Source organism: Lepidochelys kempii, chromosome 10, assembly GCF_965140285.1.
Source record: "Lepidochelys kempii isolate rLepKem1 chromosome 10, rLepKem1.hap1, whole genome shotgun sequence".
NCBI lineage: Eukaryota > Metazoa > Chordata > Testudines > Cheloniidae > Lepidochelys > Lepidochelys kempii.
Genome location: NC_136389.1, coordinates 16,003,959 through 16,022,678, shown reverse-complemented (window position 1 = coordinate 16,022,678; position 18,720 = coordinate 16,003,959). Strand labels below are relative to the sequence as shown.

The following is an 18,720-nucleotide window of genomic DNA, read 5'->3' as shown; positions in this document are numbered from 1 at the left end:
CCTCCCCTCCCCGCTCCTTTACCCTCATCCCACTGGTCAGAATGAGTGACTGATGCAACCAGGTGGATCTCAATAGGGCGAAGAGCAGAGATCCCTCTGCCGATTGGGCAGACCGGTCAGCCAATCAGTAGGCGGGAAAATGGAGCTTGCTTCCGATTGGAGAATATGATTTCCTAGTGGCCAATGATCGCGCGGGGGTGGAGCCTACAGGAGTTGTGCTGCTGTGGGCTCTGTCCCAGGCGGCTTAACGTTGGCGCGCTGCTGGCCTGTGTCCCAGGAGTCGTGCCTGGCCGCCTGCGTGCCGGGAGCAGAGACTCTATGGAGGCCCCGGCACCCTGGTGAGGCCCGTTCCCCGCGGTGGGGGGAGGTGCTCGTGACTAGGAGGCGTCTGAGGGCTCCTCTCCCTGCACCCGGAGGTGGCTTCATCTTCCCCTCGGGGGTGGCGCGCGCGGGGCCCTCCTCCGGCGGCGCGCGGCCGTGCCGTGCTCCCACTATGCCCTTCTGGCACCCTAAAGCTGCATCAGCCAGTCAGCCTAACACACTAAGGGGGGAGATGAGAGAGGGCTATAAAATCATGACTGGTGTGGAGACAGTAAATAAGAAAATGTTATTTACTCCTTCTCAGAACACAGGAACTAGAGGGTACCCAATGAAATTAATAGTCAGCAGGTTTAAAACAAACAAAAGGAAGTATTTCTTCACCTCAGGCACAGTCAACCTGTGGAACTCCTTGCCAGAGGATGTTGTGAAGGACAAGACTATAGCAGAGTTCAAAAAAGAAAGGTCCATCAATAGCTATTAGCTAGGATGGGCATGGATGGTGTCTAGTCTCTATTTGCCAGAAGCTGGGCATGAGTGACAGGGGATGGATCCCTTGATGATTACCTGTTCTGTTCATTCCCTCTGGAGCACCTGGCATTGGCCGCTGTCGGAAGATGGGATACTGGGCTAGATAGACCTTTGTTCTGACCCAGTGTGGCCGTTCTTATGTAGATGCTTGGTATGTCTACAGAATTACTTTTTTTGTCAATGTAGTTAATCCATCTCCATTAGTGGCAGTAGATAGATCAGTATAAGATTTTTTCCATTGACACAGGTGTTTCTACTTTGGGGTTAGGTTGACCTAACTATGGTGATCATGTGGTGAAATTTTTCACAGCCCTGAGTCAATCTAATTATTTAGCGCTGGTCTACTGTAGAAACTTATATCAGTATAGCTACATCTCTCAGGGTGTGAAAAATCCACACCCCTAAGAGACCTAGCTATACTGACCTAACCCCCCAGCATAGACAGTGCTAGGTTGACAGAAGAATTCTTCTGTTGATCTAGCTACCAACTCTCAGGGAGGCAGATTACCTCTATGGATGGGAGAAGCCTTCCTGTTGGTGTAGGTAGTGTTGCTGAAGCTGTGCTGCTGTAAATGTTTTAAATATAGACATACCCTTAATCTGTGGTAGGCTAGTGCAGGGTCCGTTCACAGCCTAGCTTGCCGCAAACTAAATGTTTGCGCAGACAAGCCCTAACACTCATGAGACTGCACTGTAGCTGGAAGCCTCTACTTGGTTCTTCACTGTGTGTTTTTAGTTGCCATAATTGCGGTGAGGGAAGTAGTACTGAATGATAGCAACCTTTTTCACATCTAATTCTTAATCGCTTTTTTTCTTTTAGTGCACAGCCTGCTAAAGCCATCAAGCCTATAGATCATAAATCAGTTCACCAGATCTGTTCAGGACAGGTTGTACTGAATCTAGGCACTGCGGTGAAGGAATTGGTGGAAAACAGTGTAGATGCTGGAGCTACTAATATTGGTAAACTTGTTATTTTAATTTCATGTGAGACTAACACTTGGTACTCATATACTGCTTTGTAACTTCTGAGTGCTCTGCACCTGCAAACAGTTCAGGACAAATGCTTTGCATTTGACCAGGTATGTTTATAGCCATTTTACAGATGGGAAAACTAAGGCATAGAGCATTTGGGGTCCCAGTTCTACAGTTGGATGTGCAGAGGCTGTAGTACTTTATTTCCATGGCTGGGTCCAAAGTAGAGTTGCCCAATGTTATATAAAATTAATGGGATTACTATTGTGTAAAGTTAAGCATAGGCATAAAAGTTTGCGGGATTAGACCTGTTTTGGAAGCTTGCTGCAGCATGTCCTACACTGCTAGAAAACCAAATGTAATCAGAATCTGACATGGAATCCAGCCTAGTTACCACCATTTGATGGCTGTTCAGTGGACTATCAGAAATTAGTTTGGTTTAAGTCTAGTTCCCAATGGACAAGTTTCCGCATCACAAAAATTACAGCCGTAATTAACGTTAACTGATACTCTCATCAGAGATACAAGGTGAGGTAATATCTTTTATGGACTAACTTCTGCTGGTGAAAAAGACAAGCTACACAGAGCTCTTCTTCAAGTCTCTGCAAGGAGGCCAGGGATCTGGATGGAGATGGAGACTCAACTATTAGTGTATCATGTGTGAAGTGCTTCCTCCATGTTAGAGTTCAGACATGTTAACAAAGCAGCATGAGGAAGCTTGTGTTGCTGCTTATTCTTAACCTCTTCCAAGAAACAGAGGATTTTAGGGTCCAGGCTGGCAACTTTTATGAGCAGAAGACTCTAATATGTGCATGAAAATTTAAAAAAATTGAGCTAATCTAGCAGAAAGTACAGGGTTGATTTGGAATTGAATAACTTAACTCTTGAAAGCTGTGAATCTTGTTTAATTTGATTCAGAAAACAAATGGCTGTTGAAGAGTTTACAATGCATTATTGACTTTGTGATGCTATACATTCTAAATATTGCTCATGAACACTGAATGAAAACCATCTTTTTTACAATTTTTAGACCTAAAGCTTAAAGATTATGGAACAGATCTTATAGAAGTTTCAGATAATGGTTGTGGAGTAGAGGAAGAAAACTTTGAGGGCTTAAGTAAGTTAAATTCTTCACAATTTATGTTTGTTCTAAATGTTTGAGAATATTTATATTAGGTATAAACTGTGATTTATCTGTCAAACTGATAACTGCAGTGAGAAAACCACTTCTTTCTTATAAAATTCAAGTTTAATCTCTTTAAGATGTTACTTAACCTTTCTAGAATGACACATGTTCCTGCAAGAGTTGTGGTAAAACTAGTTTTATTATCCATCCTGGTGTCATTATGATTATGGTACATACACATGTGAAGACCAGAACCTAATTATGCCTTAGAGTGGGGTGAACAGTGTGTGTGCGTGTAGGGGGGGAATTGTTGCATATGTTTATTCAGAGTCTCAAGGAAATTTTGATTCAGCTGTGTTCATTACTCTTTCATGTTCACTTTCTTTAAAAGTTCAAGCAGTCACATTTTACAAGTATAACTATTAATGAAAAATGAATTTGAAGCTTGAATATTTGCTGAAAGCGAGCTTGAAATTGTATATTTGAAGTAAAATTTTCAATTTGTAGATTTTAAGTCATCCAAACAGGAAGCAGAAACAATACTATGTGACTTATGTAACTAACCAACACTTCAAAAATGGCAAATATTCTCAACAAACCGTTTGCAAAGGATCTGCAGACTAAAATTTATTTACTGAAGGCATAAATAATTTGGAATTACATTGGAGAATTTTGCAGATTATTTGCAAGTAGAAAACGGGGGCAAAAATAGTGAATAGTTGGTTAATTATCTACTTGACTCTACTATAGTTACATAAAAGATAGTATAAGCATCAAAGTTTTCTGTTTCTTTGGGAAGATACAAAATATACCTTCATACATCAATGTCATTTTGGAAAGATATGATACAATTACACATATTTTAAATACATTTTTCTAGCTCTGAAATATTATACTTCCAAGATACAAGATTTCTCTGATCTAATGCATGTTGGAACATTTGGATTTCGAGGTGAAGCTCTGAGTTCACTGTGTGCGTTAAGGTAATAATATTGTCCTTCATTAGTTATTAATGAAACAAGACTTTGGAAACTTGTAATTGGGTTATTTCTCAACTAAACAAGAACCCAATTATTTGTTTTTCTCCTTTATTATCTTATTTTTTAATTGGGTAAATTTGTTGGAATTAAGATCTCTTTGCAATACAAAAATAACAGTTTAATTAATGTATTAATTAAATTATTAATTTATTTGTTAAATTATTACTTACAATATTTAATTTATTAATGATCCAGACCCAGCAAATCTGGACAGGATTAAATTGTATTATAACTTGGTTAAAAACAAGTTTACCTTGATATAGTAATCTGCCTAGTTTAAAGAATATTTTTGTAACGCGGTTACAATGCACGTGGATGAGACCAAACTCTGCTGGGTCTCATGTTATTCAGTTGAGCTGCAACCAAATTAACAATTGTTAAAATGTATTGTTTTGTTTTGTATAGATATTCTATGGAATATATGTTCAGGGACAATCCATTTAAGCGGTGATTTTTCTTCTTACCACAAATAACTATAACTTTAAATGGAAAATCCAATAAGTAGTACAATGTTAGAACAGCAGTAGCTATGGTTAGGTGGAAGGTTGTCAATTTTTAAAGCATCCCTATATAGTAAAGTACTGAAGGCGTATAGAAGTGCATTCCTGAATCCGGGCCTACATTAAGGAAAAAAAAAAGACCATTCATACTCTAATTGCAAAAAACCCCAAGATGTCCTTTGGCTCTTTTAATGTGCAGTATCCTTCATTGTAAATACAGTGATTTATCATGTAAACATAACAAATTAGTGGAGGCTTCTGCAATTATTGAAGACTGAGTATCTTGACTCCTGCAGTTATAACAGTTAGATATTTATTGTGATCTCCCAGCATCCAGAGACACTTTAATTGTGAATAACCTCCTATTAACTTAGAAGCGGTCAACTTTCACAATTTACAGGAATCTATTGAAATATGTAGGACTCAGCAAAGCATTCTGTATAAACCTACATGGCTGAATAAATTGATCCAAATATCAGTGATTGATGAAATAATGTTTTGAAATTGACATAGATTTATCCCAAACTGCAAAGACTGCCTGAATCCATTCAGCATCCACAATCCTTTTTAGCTGTAAGTTCTGTATAAAGGAAACAAATTGTTCAGATAACACATAATTGATGCCCTGATTCTCCAAAGAGATATGCACTTCCTTAACATGAAGCATCTGATTAGTCTTATTAAACTCACAATTTTAAAGTTAAGCACATACATAAGGCTTTGCAAGGGCTATGTTTTGCAATGCATTTTGATCCTCAGGTGCTGTGCAAAGGCAAAGTATTATTCTTCAAACATTTGCTTTTTTGTAGTTTGTAACTCTTTAAAACTTTGTTTTATGATTTCTCTTGAATTAGCTGCGTGTTGGAAATAAGTGCAGTGTTCCCATACAGTCTTGTGCATCACAAATATTACAGTGTTTTGTGATTGCATTAGAAAAGTAGTATCCAAGTAGCATGAAATCAAAATCAAAAGCCCAACATCATGGTCTATCTACAAGATGTATGTAAGGGATAAGAACTTAGATTTTTGCATTGTAACTAGGAAAATTAGGAAGGTCTGCACAGTGTTGTTTGTGTTTTTATGAATACTCTTGGTTAAAAATCTTAAAGGGGAAGTGAAATTTGCTTCTTAGAGAATTTATTTGTGGTACGAAGTTTCAATCCAGAACAAATATTTATCTATTAGAAAATGTTACAAAAGGGAGTTAATAATGTAAACTCTGATTTAACCTTAATTAAAGTTGTGTGAATGGTGCTGGCATAATGTGAATAGAAATACCTGAAGTTTTCGGTACTGTAGACGGGATAAAGAAAAGCGACTGTTTAATTAATAATCCTATTGCCTCTTTTTCCCTCTTCCAGTGATGTTACCATTTTTACTTGTCACAAATCTGCAAAGGTTGGAACTCGTCTGGTATTTGATCGCAATGGAAAAATTACTCAGAAAACTCCTTACCCACGACAACAGGGAACAACTGTTAGCGTGCAGCAATTGTTTTATACCCTGCCAGTGCGGCACAAGGAATTTCAACGAAATATTAAAAAGGTGTAGTGAACTGGAAATTCTGCTTTTAAAAAATGTGATAACCTGCAAATCTAAACCTTGTAAAAATAAATACAGATAATTTAAATACATATAATTCAAATCATTCTTTCCTTTATATCTTGGTATACCTTAGTGCTAGAGAGAGTTGATTAGCTCAGACATTTTATTCTAGAACTTTATCTCTTTCAACATAAGTAATAAGATGTGGTCTAAGATTCTTCTCTTTTCAATCTAACTTCTCATTAGTGGTACTAACATTTACTTTAAGTGTTGGTTTGATGCATCTAAATCTTGCATACTTTTTCATCTATCGACTCTATATTTACATTATAATATTATACAGATCTTTGTGAAATAATAAAACGGACTCTCCCTTTTGCCTTCCTTACGTATTTTACACAGATTTTATGTAGAACTACATTAACAAAACTTTCAAATTTGAGAAAGAAAGCAAGATAGGAATGAGCATTGCATAATTAAAATTTGAAAATGTAGTGTTTTAAATTACCTACTTAATATATATCTTGTAAATATGGTTTAATCTTCCTCTTATTTTTTGCATGTAAAAATCAAACTGTTTGCAGGGTTTCTGGAAGTTGTAGCTGAATCTCAGAATAAAGCTATACAACCCGGTTTGGAAGTGAGGAAAAAAATGTGACGTACGCAAAGATAGACATTTTAAAATGTCTAAATAGGATAGCCTATTAATGTGTTTTCTGTTTCATAAAAATATTCAATTTTTGTTTCTTTAATAGGAATATGCAAAAATGGTCCAAATATTACAAGCATACTGTATCATTTCAACGGGAGTTCGAATTAACTGCACCAATCAGGTTGGCCAAGGGAAAAAACACTCAGTGGTGTGTACCACTGGAAGTTGTAGTCTAAAGGAAAACATTGGAGCAATATTTGGGCAAAAACAGGTAATACTGTAGGAAAGGGAGAAAAAGCAGCTGCAAGAATATGTTAAAATCTAATTAAATACAGTATGAATAAAGATGCTGTATAAACCATTATGCAGGAAGCTGTCTTAAGGTATAGGAGGAAGAGTGTAATAATCATTGTGCTCTAGCACACCCTATAGTTTGAATAAGAGAGTGCAGTTTCCACAGACTGCTTTTTTTGTTTGTTGTCACAGTTTTTTACCTTCTTTGCAGAAAGAGAGATACAGAATGGTGGGATGAGCGTAAATCTTAATACCTCTGTTGAGACTGGTAAAATTAGTATTCTAATAAGTGCTTGAGAGAGATTAAGCCTGGTTATCTGTTAATTTTTGTGATATATGGACCACAGGTATCCTCTCCAATCCTCAAAAGCATAATTATAAAAATGTTAGCATGGTGTGCTGTGGAAGACTCGCTTTGCAGGGTAGAAAGATGTCTGAGTTTTGCAGCCTTTCGCTATGATATTTAGAAGCTTATTCTTTAAAGTTGTGGGCTATCTTCCAAACTGGAATAGCAGTCAGCAGATGTAGACATTTGCAGCTTGATGCTTAATAAATGTTTGCTATAAATAAATCTGTTATAACTATCTCGTGGAAAGAAGTAGAAAAAGGAAGACAAAAGCAGTAAATGCACTCTTGCCCCCAGCCCTATGTCATAGCTATCAAGCATTTTTACTCCATTGGCTGGTGGGGTTACTAATGAGTGATATTGTACTAAGTATCTCCTCCCATTCTGGGGCCCATTTGTGCTATTCCATGCAATGCTCCTAACTCCTGTTCCTCCTGAGAGTGAGTGTCCAGACCAAAATGTAATTGGATGTCCTCCATGGGTCAGCCAACTAAAATGTTAAGTTACATGTATCTATTTATATACTACTGCACCTTTAAGACCAAAGTGCTGAATCAAAAACAGAAAAAAGTATGTGTGTCCTAACTGAGAAACTGCATTAAGATTTGTTTCAGAGTAACAGCCATGTTAGTCTGTGTTCACAAAAAGAAAAGGAGTACTTGTGGCACCTTAGAGACTAACCAATTTATTTGAGCATAAGCTTTCGTGAGCTACAGCTCACTTCATCGGATGCAAAGCTTATGCTCAAATAAATTGGTTAGTCTCTAAGGTGCAACAAGTACTCCTTTTCTTTTTACATTAAGATTTTTTTATTGAAGAAAATTATATCTGTGTTTCAGGTACCTTGTGTTTCAAATGGGATGTCTTATAAATTGTATTATCATTCATTCAGAACATACAAATTTATCTGATGACGTTGTCTTCTGATATGGCATGAATCTTGATTGGCTCATTTATGGCTGGGAAGTCTGAAGCTGAATAAATAATACTATTTTTTCCGTCTTGAATAGGCTTAGTGAGTGAGTGTTGGCATGAAAGGGGGAGCAGAACACTTAACATTGGAATTGTGTGTCAAATACAGGTTAAGAAGAAGAGTTTGTTAGGGATTTATACTTTTGCATGTGCTCTTTAACAGTGTAACTATAACCTGTTGTGTGCTTGAGGGTACTTCCTTTGTTCAGTCTGGCCAGTCATCTTTTAAAAAATATAATTACCATGTGCCAAGTTGGTTGTGATCCTGACAATAAAACAAGGAACTGAAAAGAAGGCCATAGTTATAATTGTTTAATCAATTATCATCTTTCTGACTGAAGTTAAACTTTAACAAAGGCAAAAATGAATGAAAAACCCACTGACTTTAAATCACTAAAATGATCTTTGATGTTCTTGCACCAAGGAATAGCTATGAATTTAAATTTCTTTCAGTTGCAAAGCCTCATTCCCTTTGTTCAACTACCTCCTAGTGAAGCTGTTTGTGAAGAATATGGCCTCAAATCCACTGATACGCCACAGAATCTTTATTCGTAAGTGGGAAGCCACTGCTGTCAGAAATGCATTTTAAGATGGTAATTGATTTAAAGGAAATCCAAGGTTTCAGGTGGTTTGCAGTGACTAGAAAACTTAGAAAAGCACAGTTGATACCTATCACATTACAACTGTGGAAATAAATAATTTAGCTTGTTTTACGTAGTTTGTTTCCATGTTACAACTCAGGATTAAGATTAAACCAGTTAAGTGTATGTGGAGAAGGAGGGATGGGGCTGATATTTCTTGGTTTACCCTAATTTTCTGCTGAATTAGTGACCACATGTAGTGTTCTGAATAATTATATATTATGGGTCAAATTGTGCCTTCATTTATGCCTGTACATCATCACTGAAGTCAGTACAATTGCCTGGGTGTAAGACAAGGTAGAATATGGTCCAACTTGAGTAAAGAAGTTCTTTTAAATTAAAAAGTGCAGTTTTTTAGAATTTATAATGGTTAATATACAAGAGATTTGTGAACAACCATATAAATGCTTGGGTTTACCGTGTCCTCAAAATCAGTGTCACAGTTGACTCTCCTTAAGGCAGAAAAAGCATGAATGCAGCTTTTTCTGAAGTCAGTGAATGCTACTCTTTCAGTTGGCTGGAGAGCTTGCTAGTGGTAAACTATTAGCCTTTGCTAAGCTGGGGTGAGGAGCAAAGCCACATGTAGGTATTTACTGAAAACATGTAATAGTTTTGGCTTTTAGTCTGGTCAGAAATGTTCCTCTATAGAACTAGCATTGACTCTTAAAAGTTTCTAGTCTTCCTTTCTTCTATTGAGCCCTACCCTTACAATATTAATGTTAAACAGTATTACAGGCTTCGTTTCCCATTGTGATCATGGTGTTGGAAGGAGTACAACAGAGAGACAATTTTTCTTTGTCAATCAGCGACCATGTGACCAATCAAAGGTACAGTTCTTAATAATATTGCTTATAGTTAGGCTTGGAAGGATTAGATTTTTTATCAGTAGAAGCTGGTAACGTTGATTTCATCATACACAAACCAATACAAAAAACTCCATAAAAAATAATCAGAATTTACAGACAGGCAAAATAAGAAAAATGTTGCTTGAGAACTTAGTGTCATTTAAAGATATTTACTTCATATATTTTGACAGTTTTGTGTTTTAATGGTTATAAAGCTTTAAGTTTTTAAATCTCAGCCTCCACTCTCCCGTAATTGTCTGATCCCCCCCATAACTTTCTGCAAATGTGAAAATTTAAGTAGCTCAAAATCTAAATAAATGCTTAAAACCCCTAATTTTGTATAACTGTGAAAATTTTAATCGGTAAAAATTAAAAATACTTTAAAATAAACATCAATAATATTGTGTCAAAATTTATTTTAAAAAAGCAATTTCTGCCAACCCTGCTTACAGTTGCTTGATTTCCTTGTTTCTCTTTTCCAGTTTAGACCTAGTAATTGTTGTTACTACTACTTTCTTTTGTATTGATCTAGTAAAGGAAAGATATAAATGTCTGGTGGTTGGTCAAAAGAGTCCCCGGAAATGACCAGATTAGAAACTTGTACATATAGGTCTTATCCTACAAATACTTACTCACTTTAGCTTCTTTGTCCACAGTGGGACTATTTGTGTGAGTAAAGGTCTAATAATGTGAATAAGAATTTGTGAGATCATGCTTGAAGTCTGTTTATTACTGCATTAGATAACATGTATCAGTAAAGAATAGAAGTAAGTAATGGTATCACTTGTTCTCTGTGTTCTGTGCAGATTTCCAAAGTTGTGAATGAAGTTTACCACATGTATAATAAGCACCAATATCCATTTATCGTTCTTAACATTTGTGTAGATTCTGGTGAGTTCTTCTAATCAATCTCCATTAACCTTTGTAAAATGCTAGAAATAATAAATATGTAACATATGCAATTGCATAGCTTTAGAATCATTGGGGTTTTAAGTAGCTTTTGGACTAACTAGATGAGTACTTATTATTGTGTTGTGAAGATGTTTCTGATCTATCGGAACATGTTCTATTATTGTTTGCACACTAACCAGAAGTAGCTTTCTATGCCAGTCTAGACCAGGGTGAAAAAGGCAGTCTGCTGGGTAGAATTAAATATTGTGGAACTTAAAATGTCTTGCTATGCAGAAGCAGTATTTTTCACCACCATTGCTGGATCTACAGGTAGTTTTGTAGTGTTGTATTTGCAGCCATATTATCCATATTACCAGTGGCTTTTGGTTTACTCTGTGAAATAAAGAGGGCAAAAATAAGGGAACTTCAGTCCAAGGATGGAAAGAACAAAAATATAGTATAATTTAATCTGAAATATAATTAATAGCTTTTCTTTATTTTTAGAGTGTGTTGACATCAATGTAACTCCTGACAAGAGGCAAATTTTACTGCAACAGGAGAAGGTTTTGTTAGCAATTTTAAAGACCTCTCTTGTGGGAATGTTTGGTAGCAATGTCAACAAACTTAACATCAGTCAAAAACTGCTGGATATTACAGGTACATTAATGTTAACGCTGGAAGTCACTGTGGGTGTGGCAGATGTTGGAGAGCTCAGAACGATGAAAAAGATGTATTTTTAAAATTAACTTTCTGATAACAAATATGCCTACTAATGAAACTGACAAGCTTATTACCAGATTTCTAGTCCACAGTTTGTAGTCAGACTCCAACAATGCAGAGTATGTTGTCAAGATTGATCTGCCATTAGTTTCAAACAAACAACCCCACCACTATCACCATATACATACACATCACACAAAAGCTTTTCAGGCTTCCTTTATACATAATAAAAAAGCAGCTTTGGCTGCAAGCCTAGTTTCTTTTTTATATTTTCCTTTGGTTGCCTTTAAGTAAATTTGGTGCTGGCCTATTTGCATCTTGGGAGATGAAGTCCCTTAATTATCCACTGATCAGGTGTAGCACAAGCATTTGTGGTGCCAGATTCCTCACTGCCCTCCATTGGATATGAGATTTATTTAAAAAAAAAAAAAAGATACTGAACAGCCATCAAATGGTAACAGCTTTCAGCACTGCTAACCAGGGCTACGTTCAATCTGGTGACCCAGAGATTAAGGGTTTGTCGATAGTGGCTTGTTACCAGTCTCTCCTTTCCACATCCCTTCCCCCAAATGAGTCATTCAGTCCCCCAAATGTTTGATGTTTGTTTTGTTTTTTTAAGTTGCATTTAATGAAAATCTACAATTTACTCCATTCATATTTTATTAGGTAACTTCAAAAAGATAGTAGCAGAAGAAACAGAAAAGCCTCAGACAGGAATGCTGCTTGATTCTGCAGCCCAGAATCCAAAGAGAGAAGAGAAAAGAGCAATGACTATTGTCAAATTAAGAGAGTCATTCTCTCTCCATCAAATGACAGAGAGCAGCTTTCAGAGCCCTAACAATGTTGGAAATCAACACAACTCCCCGGGGAAGAGAAAACTTACGTCATTTCTTAACACTTCAAGTCCTGTAAAGAGTGCAAAGTCCATCTCCAGCAAGGAATCTGAACATTGGAGGCAGATGGACTCAAATACATACTCAGTTACTAGCAGAGATTTGAGGAAGTTAGAAAATGACACAGATTCTGGATGTGGTAGCACATCTGCAGAGTCAAATGTTGGCTTTAGTACTCCAGAAGTTGGTAGCTGCCTCAGCAATGAAAGTGCAGGCAGTTCACCTGAAGAAGAGTTCATTATTTCAAAAGAGGAGCTTCAAAGTGTATGTCTTGAAACTGTCGAACTTAGTGAGGAATCATTGGAATATGATGCCAAATTTTCAGAGGTTGAACATGAATTGACCCAAGTCGGTGAACAGAATGAACTGAGTGAGTTACCTCAGCAAGCCAATAGTTTTCCCCCAAATGTGAAGCGTTTTAAAAGCGAGCAAGCTAATTTAAAGGCAGCCAGCTGTCCAGAACTGAGGAGTGCTGAGAACCATGCATCAGTGCCACACGTTGATGTACCAATTGAAATTAAAAAGAAAACTGTGCCACTTGAGTTCTCTATGAGCTCTTTAGCAGAAAGAGTAAAAAGGCTAATACAGCAGCAACAGAAAAAGGCAGAAACACAGAATTATAGAAGATTTAGAGCAAAGATTAGCCCTGGAGACAATAAAACAGCAGAGGACGAATTAAGAAAAGAAATCAGGTATTTTGCACCTTCTTGTTAAGGTATGTTAACCAAATGATAAACAAAGTTGATGAAAAATATAGGTTAACAGTATTTACAAGAGAGCTTTGATCTGCTTGTTAATTTTGGAGATGTAGGTTTATATATGAATGACAAACCTACATTACTGTGTCAGCACCTTTTTGGCAATTTGTTTCATCAGGTAACTCAAGCTTTTGCAAACATGTAGGTCCATGTAGAATATGGTAATGTGCATAATAAACAGCTAGTGCGTCACATTTTATAAACTCCTCTTTAGTAATAATCTGGAGTATGTTAAGTGGTGTATCCAAAAAAACACCAAACTTACAATTATTGAGGTATTTCTCTGGTGGTATTCTGCTGAGTGGAGCCCATTATTCATGTTGCCTCTTCTAAAATACTGTAAAGTTTGGGGGTGGAGAAGCTTTGGAGATGGACTGAGTCAGATGGGGACTGGACAGTGAGGGTCTGAGACACAGATATTCTTGACAGTAAATATTTTGGTTGTCAGTGGTGTAGAGAGGCCTATCCCTTCCTATTGAAAAGGAGGCAGGTAGCTCTAAAATCTTTACATGTGAGTTATAGTTTATAATCTGTTTGTTTTTCTATATACAGTAAAGAGATGTTTGCAAAAATGGAAATCATAGGTCAGTTCAATTTAGGGTTTATAGTAGCCAAGCTGAACTCTGATCTCTTCATAATTGACCAACATGCTACTGATGAAAAATACAACTTTGAGATGTTACAACAGCACAACATTCTCCAAGGTCAGAAGCTGATAGCGTAAGTGTCTTTAGTGTGTTACTATTAACATTGGTTTGAAACAGCTGGAACCTAGTATAGTAAATGGATGTAGTGAAACTCCACTTCCAGTGAAGTAGATTGTAATGCTCTGGAACTTTCAAGTACAGTTTTAGTCACGTTGAACTTCTGTATGATGGGTTGGACCCCCCCCACCCTTCGGGGATGCCATCTGATGTCCTGGGGTTTCATGAGCTGCACCTGTTCCACCAGCCTGGATTCCCTCTCCCTGTTTTGCTGAATTAGGCTCTCCGGCCTCTTGCGGCACACATACGCAGGTAGGGTCACACCCAGCTGCAGACACAGACTGAAGTCAGCTCTGTGTGAGAGGATTCACCCAGCACTCACGTCCTCACCCCTTTTGGGGAATAAACCCAAAATAATACTGTCTTGCACTGTATAAAAAGAGTGCAAGCTCATAAAAATTCACCTTCTCCCTCAATATGAAGAGAGATATGGACACCTTCTTGCCCCCACCCCCAGTTAGACATTGCACAAACTGGGTTTAATAATAAACAAAACAAATTTATTAACTATAAAAGGCAGATTTTAAGTGATTATAAGGGATAGCAAACAGAACAAAGCAGATTACTGAGCAAATAAAACAAAACACGCATACTAAGCTTAAGATCTCAGAGACGGGTTTCAAGAAGTAATTTCTCACCATAAGTGTTGTTTTAGGTAAGTTGCAGAGTTCCAGTAGCTTAGAGTTCTAGTTATTTCTTCTTACAGACTGGACTCCTGTCTCAGTCTGGACTCACCCCTGCCTTTCCCTTCAGGTTAGTTCCTTTGTCCCTTCAGATTCTTTCAGCAGTCCTTCTTGGGTAGGCAATGGAGGAGAGTCCAAATTAACCTCCTCCCCAGCCTTAAAAGGGATTTTCCTAAGGGGGGAAACCTTTGTTTGATCCCCATCCCCCTACAGATGAAAAGTACCAGCAGTGTCCAAGGTGGTATTTTGTATCAGGTGTTCTTATCACCTGACCTGGTAGTGTCTCAGGAAGGAGAGAGATTAGTATCTTCACAGTCTTATTGTTTCTTCCTAATGGCCCATCAAGGCTGTGACGGCTGGTTGTCTGGTGGGTATCAAAATGTTGTAAATAACTTGAGAAAAGCCTTGAAGCTTAAGGGACAAGTTTAGCTGAAGATTAGTGCAGAATCTTAAGTAAATACGTCAAGAAAGAAACATTTGGTATGAATATTTTATAGAAAAGTCTCGCTGGAATCTGACAGAAGAGAAGTGTGCATGAGGAAAGGAGAGTTTTAGGCTTCAGTACATTAAAGCACTTAAGCACATACTTAAAATATAAGCATGTGTGTAAGTACTTTGCTGAATTGGAATTATAGGACCAGATTCAAAGTCCTCAGAGTCAGAGTCTGTCCATTGAACTCATTTGCCTTTGATCAGGCCTTTAGAGAGGATAAGGCAAGTCAAATGCTGGTACTGTGTTTCTGCAGTTCTCAAAAATTTTAAATTCTCCTGAAGTAGGCTTTATAGCAGTTGTCATGGCTTGACAGTTGCAGAACCAAATTTCTGCTGCATTTCAGACTTGGTCACTCTGTATTAGAATTTTGGAATTTTATAAGCTTAATGCAATGTTTCACAGGAATTTTAATAATCATACTTATGTAGCACCTTACATATTCAAAATGTGTTATCAATATTAATTCCTACAACACCCTTTAAGATAGGCCAGGCTCACTCTTAGAAGTGCTGAACATAAACCTGGGTAAAACCCAGAGAAACTATGGGGATATGGACATAGTGCCTAAGTGTCAGAGCCAGGATTTAATTGTTTTTAATTCTGTTGTCATATTACACAACTTTGTAATTTGGTTTAAAATATATATTTATTTTTTTCCTCTCTCGTAGGCCACAAAATCTTAATTTAACTGCTGTAAATGAAACCATATTGATTGAAAACTTGGAGATATTTAGAAAAAATGGGTTTGATTTTGTCATTGATGAAGATGGTAAGTTTGGATCCAGAATCACTGGAACTAGAAAAGTTTACAGTTTTCTTCTTCTCGCTCAGTAAACAAGATTAAGTTGATAGAACTTGTCAGTAGTATTGCAAAATAAGGTCTTAAATATTGACTTGCTATATTCAATGCATACTGTTTTTCTTCTATGATTCTTGAAAATATTTAATGGAAAATTATAGAATGCATATTTGTTTAAGAAATTGGATTGATAAAGAATTATATAGACTCCTCCAGTAATTCTTCTTAGCATGTGGTAGTGACCTAACAGACCCCATTGCCACTCTAAGAGATATTGAGTTTATTCTTCTTGCATTGCATCAGTAAAACCCTTGTTTTATATGTAACAGGATTACATATAGGCAAACAAATGATCTGATAGAGAAGGGAACAAACAGTTGGGATTACTGGGTTCTCTTTTTGGCCCTAGTACTAATTTGCTTTGTGGTTTTGGGCAAATCACTTAATAGCTAAGTGCTTAATTTTTTATCTGTAAAAATGGGGATAATACTTGTTTATCTCAGAGTCTCAGAACAAAAAGCACTATGTAGTGTAAAGTATTGTGTGCCGTAGAGGAAAATGTCTGTTATCCCTTGTGGCATTTTTCAAGAACATACAGGCCATGCCATTCACCATTATACATTTTTAAATTTCAGAAATCTTCAAGGGTTGTTATTTTGTTTTTGCCAAAAATAGCCATGGTAATTAGATTTTGTTTGTAAAAGTTTGATGATTATTTTTAGTTACACAACTTCAAAAAAAAACTTTAGACAGTCAGCTCTTTCAAGCTGTCCAGTTTTTAAAATGTTAGAATTTTTGTAAAATTAGAAAATCTCTCAAAAGACTGTTTGCTAATTAAATTTTAGTACTCACATAGGGATCATTATGGATTGACTTATGGAAGGAGCATGTTTAATTTTTTACTTATTTGTCAAACAATAAACAAAATGAAATGTTCACTTGCATTGCTAAACTATCTTGCTTTTAAAAAAAAATCTTTCAGCTCCTGTAACTGAAAGGGTTAAGTTGATTTCCTTGCCAACAAGCAAAAATTGGACTTTTGGTCCACAGGACATAGAGGAGTTGATCTTCATGTTAAGTGATTGCCCAGGAGTCATGTGTAGGCCCTCTAGGGTCAGACAGATGTTTGCGTCTCGAGCTTGTAGAAAATCTGTAAGTGTTGCATTTGATGTATATTTACTAGTATACACTGTATATTTAATTGGACTGTATGTTGCTAGTGGATTTTGACACCTAACACCCTTGGTCCTGATCCTGCTCTTTTGTTCCAGTGTAAATCAAGAGTAACTTCACTGAAGTCTCTAATTAGACCAGTTCTAGTACAGCTAAGGGCAGAATTAGGCCCTTTGTATATGGTCTTAAATGAGATTTTGATTGTCCTGTAGGTCTCTTGATTTTAATGTCTTGCACAGTATCTTATCTGCTGCTGTAATTGGAGAAGTACAGCTTTTGAGAGCAATTTGCCATAAGGGAGAAAGAGAAAATATCATTGTTAAACTTTGTTTGCATTTTTGTTCACAGGTGATGATTGGAACTGCACTTACTGTAAATGAGATGAAGAAACTGATCACCCACATGGGTGAGATTGAGCATCCTTGGAACTGTCCCCATGGAAGGCCAACTATGAGGCACATAGCCAATTTAGATATGATTTCTCAATAATAGCAGCCCCTTGTGTGTATTTTATTCGTGTTTTTTACTCTTAATTCATTGGCAATGTTATTAATCCACTTCTTTTTGAATTACAGATTTTATCATAAAACTTTTTTATTTTGTCAAAGAAGTGACAGTTTTAGCCATCATTTTGCATATTTAAATGTTACCTGAACAACACAGGCATCCTGTAATCTTTCTTTATTACTCCTATATAAAGACATACCAGAACTTACTTGTAAATACATTCCTTTTGTCATGGCTGGCCCTGCATATTACTTTTTTTTTTTTTTTTTGATAGCTGAGATTTAAAAAATAAACTCTTTTATATGGAAGTTCAAAACTTTAGGTGAACACTCTTTATAGAGACTGTATTATGGTATGACAAAGAAAAATTATATATCTTAGGCTATAGTGCCTCTTGTGTAACCGTTTCACATAAATCACATTTGATGTACAGGGGAAAGTATTAAATCATATTTTCTCTTTTCACTATTAATTGCAATTCAGTGTTAAGGTTTTTCTGATGTTTAGTAGTGAGAAACATTAAACACTGGTATTAAGAAGAGGATGGTATGAATTGTGGACCTCTGACATCTGCCTCTGCCTCTTAAGCAGCATCTTACTGAGCCTTACTCCATAAACATTCTTTCAAGAAAATATTCCTTTTCTGAGAATGAAAGCAAGCAACCATCTATCTGACCCCCCACCACCAATGGAAAGGAATAAGTAAGGACATTCTAAAATTAGGAGCTTCTTTCACTATAGAAACAAAGCAGTTGTTATATTGGTTACTTTGGAGCCAGGAGGCCAAAGCCTGGGCTTATTGAAAGTCAATGGCAAAACTCTGACCCTCCGATGAAGTGAGCTGTAGCTCATGAAAGTTTATGCTCAAATAAATTTGTTAGTCTCTAAGGTGCCACAAGTCCTCCTGTTCTTTTTGCAGATACAGACTAAAACGGCTGCTACTCTGAAACCAAGAAAATAGTGTTTTTGTTTACAGCGGTGTGCTAGTACACAGATATCTGTTATATTTATAGAGGAGGATGTTTGCAACCTTGCTTTTGTCCTTGCCAATGGATAGCATGTGGGAATGCAAGGTAGAAGAAGTGCATTCTCTTTGTGGCTATATTATTGAATTGTGTGAAGCGGAGCAGAATCTACTTAAATCTACCTCTGTTCCTTAGTTTCCCAGCATGTGATGTGGGCATGATGCAGTACCACGAATAAGTACTATGAGCTTATCAGGGTAAGCAGTGAACAGTTTAAAGGGGGGAGAATATA

General features: G+C 36.7%; 1 protein-coding gene across 2 annotated transcripts; it reads left to right on the top strand.

Annotated features, from left to right (window-relative positions):
- Positions 1–183: 183 nt before the first annotated feature.
- Positions 184–18,225, top strand: PMS2 (PMS1 homolog 2, mismatch repair system component). Of its 2 annotated transcripts, XM_073362153.2 has the most exons (15): positions 184–338; positions 1,670–1,809; positions 2,852–2,938; positions 3,828–3,930; positions 5,849–6,032; positions 6,788–6,955; positions 8,750–8,847; positions 9,665–9,764; positions 10,589–10,673; positions 11,178–11,330; positions 12,060–12,978; positions 13,597–13,764; positions 15,653–15,753; positions 16,766–16,935; positions 17,305–18,225. In XM_073362153.2, the coding sequence occupies exons 1-15, from the start codon at positions 184–186 to the stop codon at positions 17,443–17,445; spliced, it is 2,772 nt and encodes a 923-aa protein (XP_073218254.2). In that variant the 3' UTR covers positions 17,446–18,225. The 2 variants fall into 2 exon arrangements, with proteins under 2 accessions (XP_073218254.2, XP_073218255.1); XM_073362154.2 differs by lacking the exon at positions 6,788–6,955 and having other exon boundaries at positions 224–338; positions 17,305–18,224.
- The last annotated feature ends 495 nt before the right edge of the window (positions 18,226–18,720 follow it).

Bases quoted from the DNA above. Each gene is read 5' to 3' on its own strand.
- PMS2 (XM_073362153.2), top strand. From the start codon at position 184: ATGATCGCGCGGGGGTGGAGCCTACAGGAGTTGTGCTGCTGTGGGCTC. The intron at 12,979-13,596 runs GTATTTTGCACC...TTCTATATACAG, and splicing joins GAATTAAGAAAAGAAATCAG to TAAAGAGATGTTTGCAAAAA. The intron at 15,754-16,765 runs GTAAGTTTGGAT...AAAATCTTTCAG, and splicing joins TTTTGTCATTGATGAAGATG to CTCCTGTAACTGAAAGGGTT.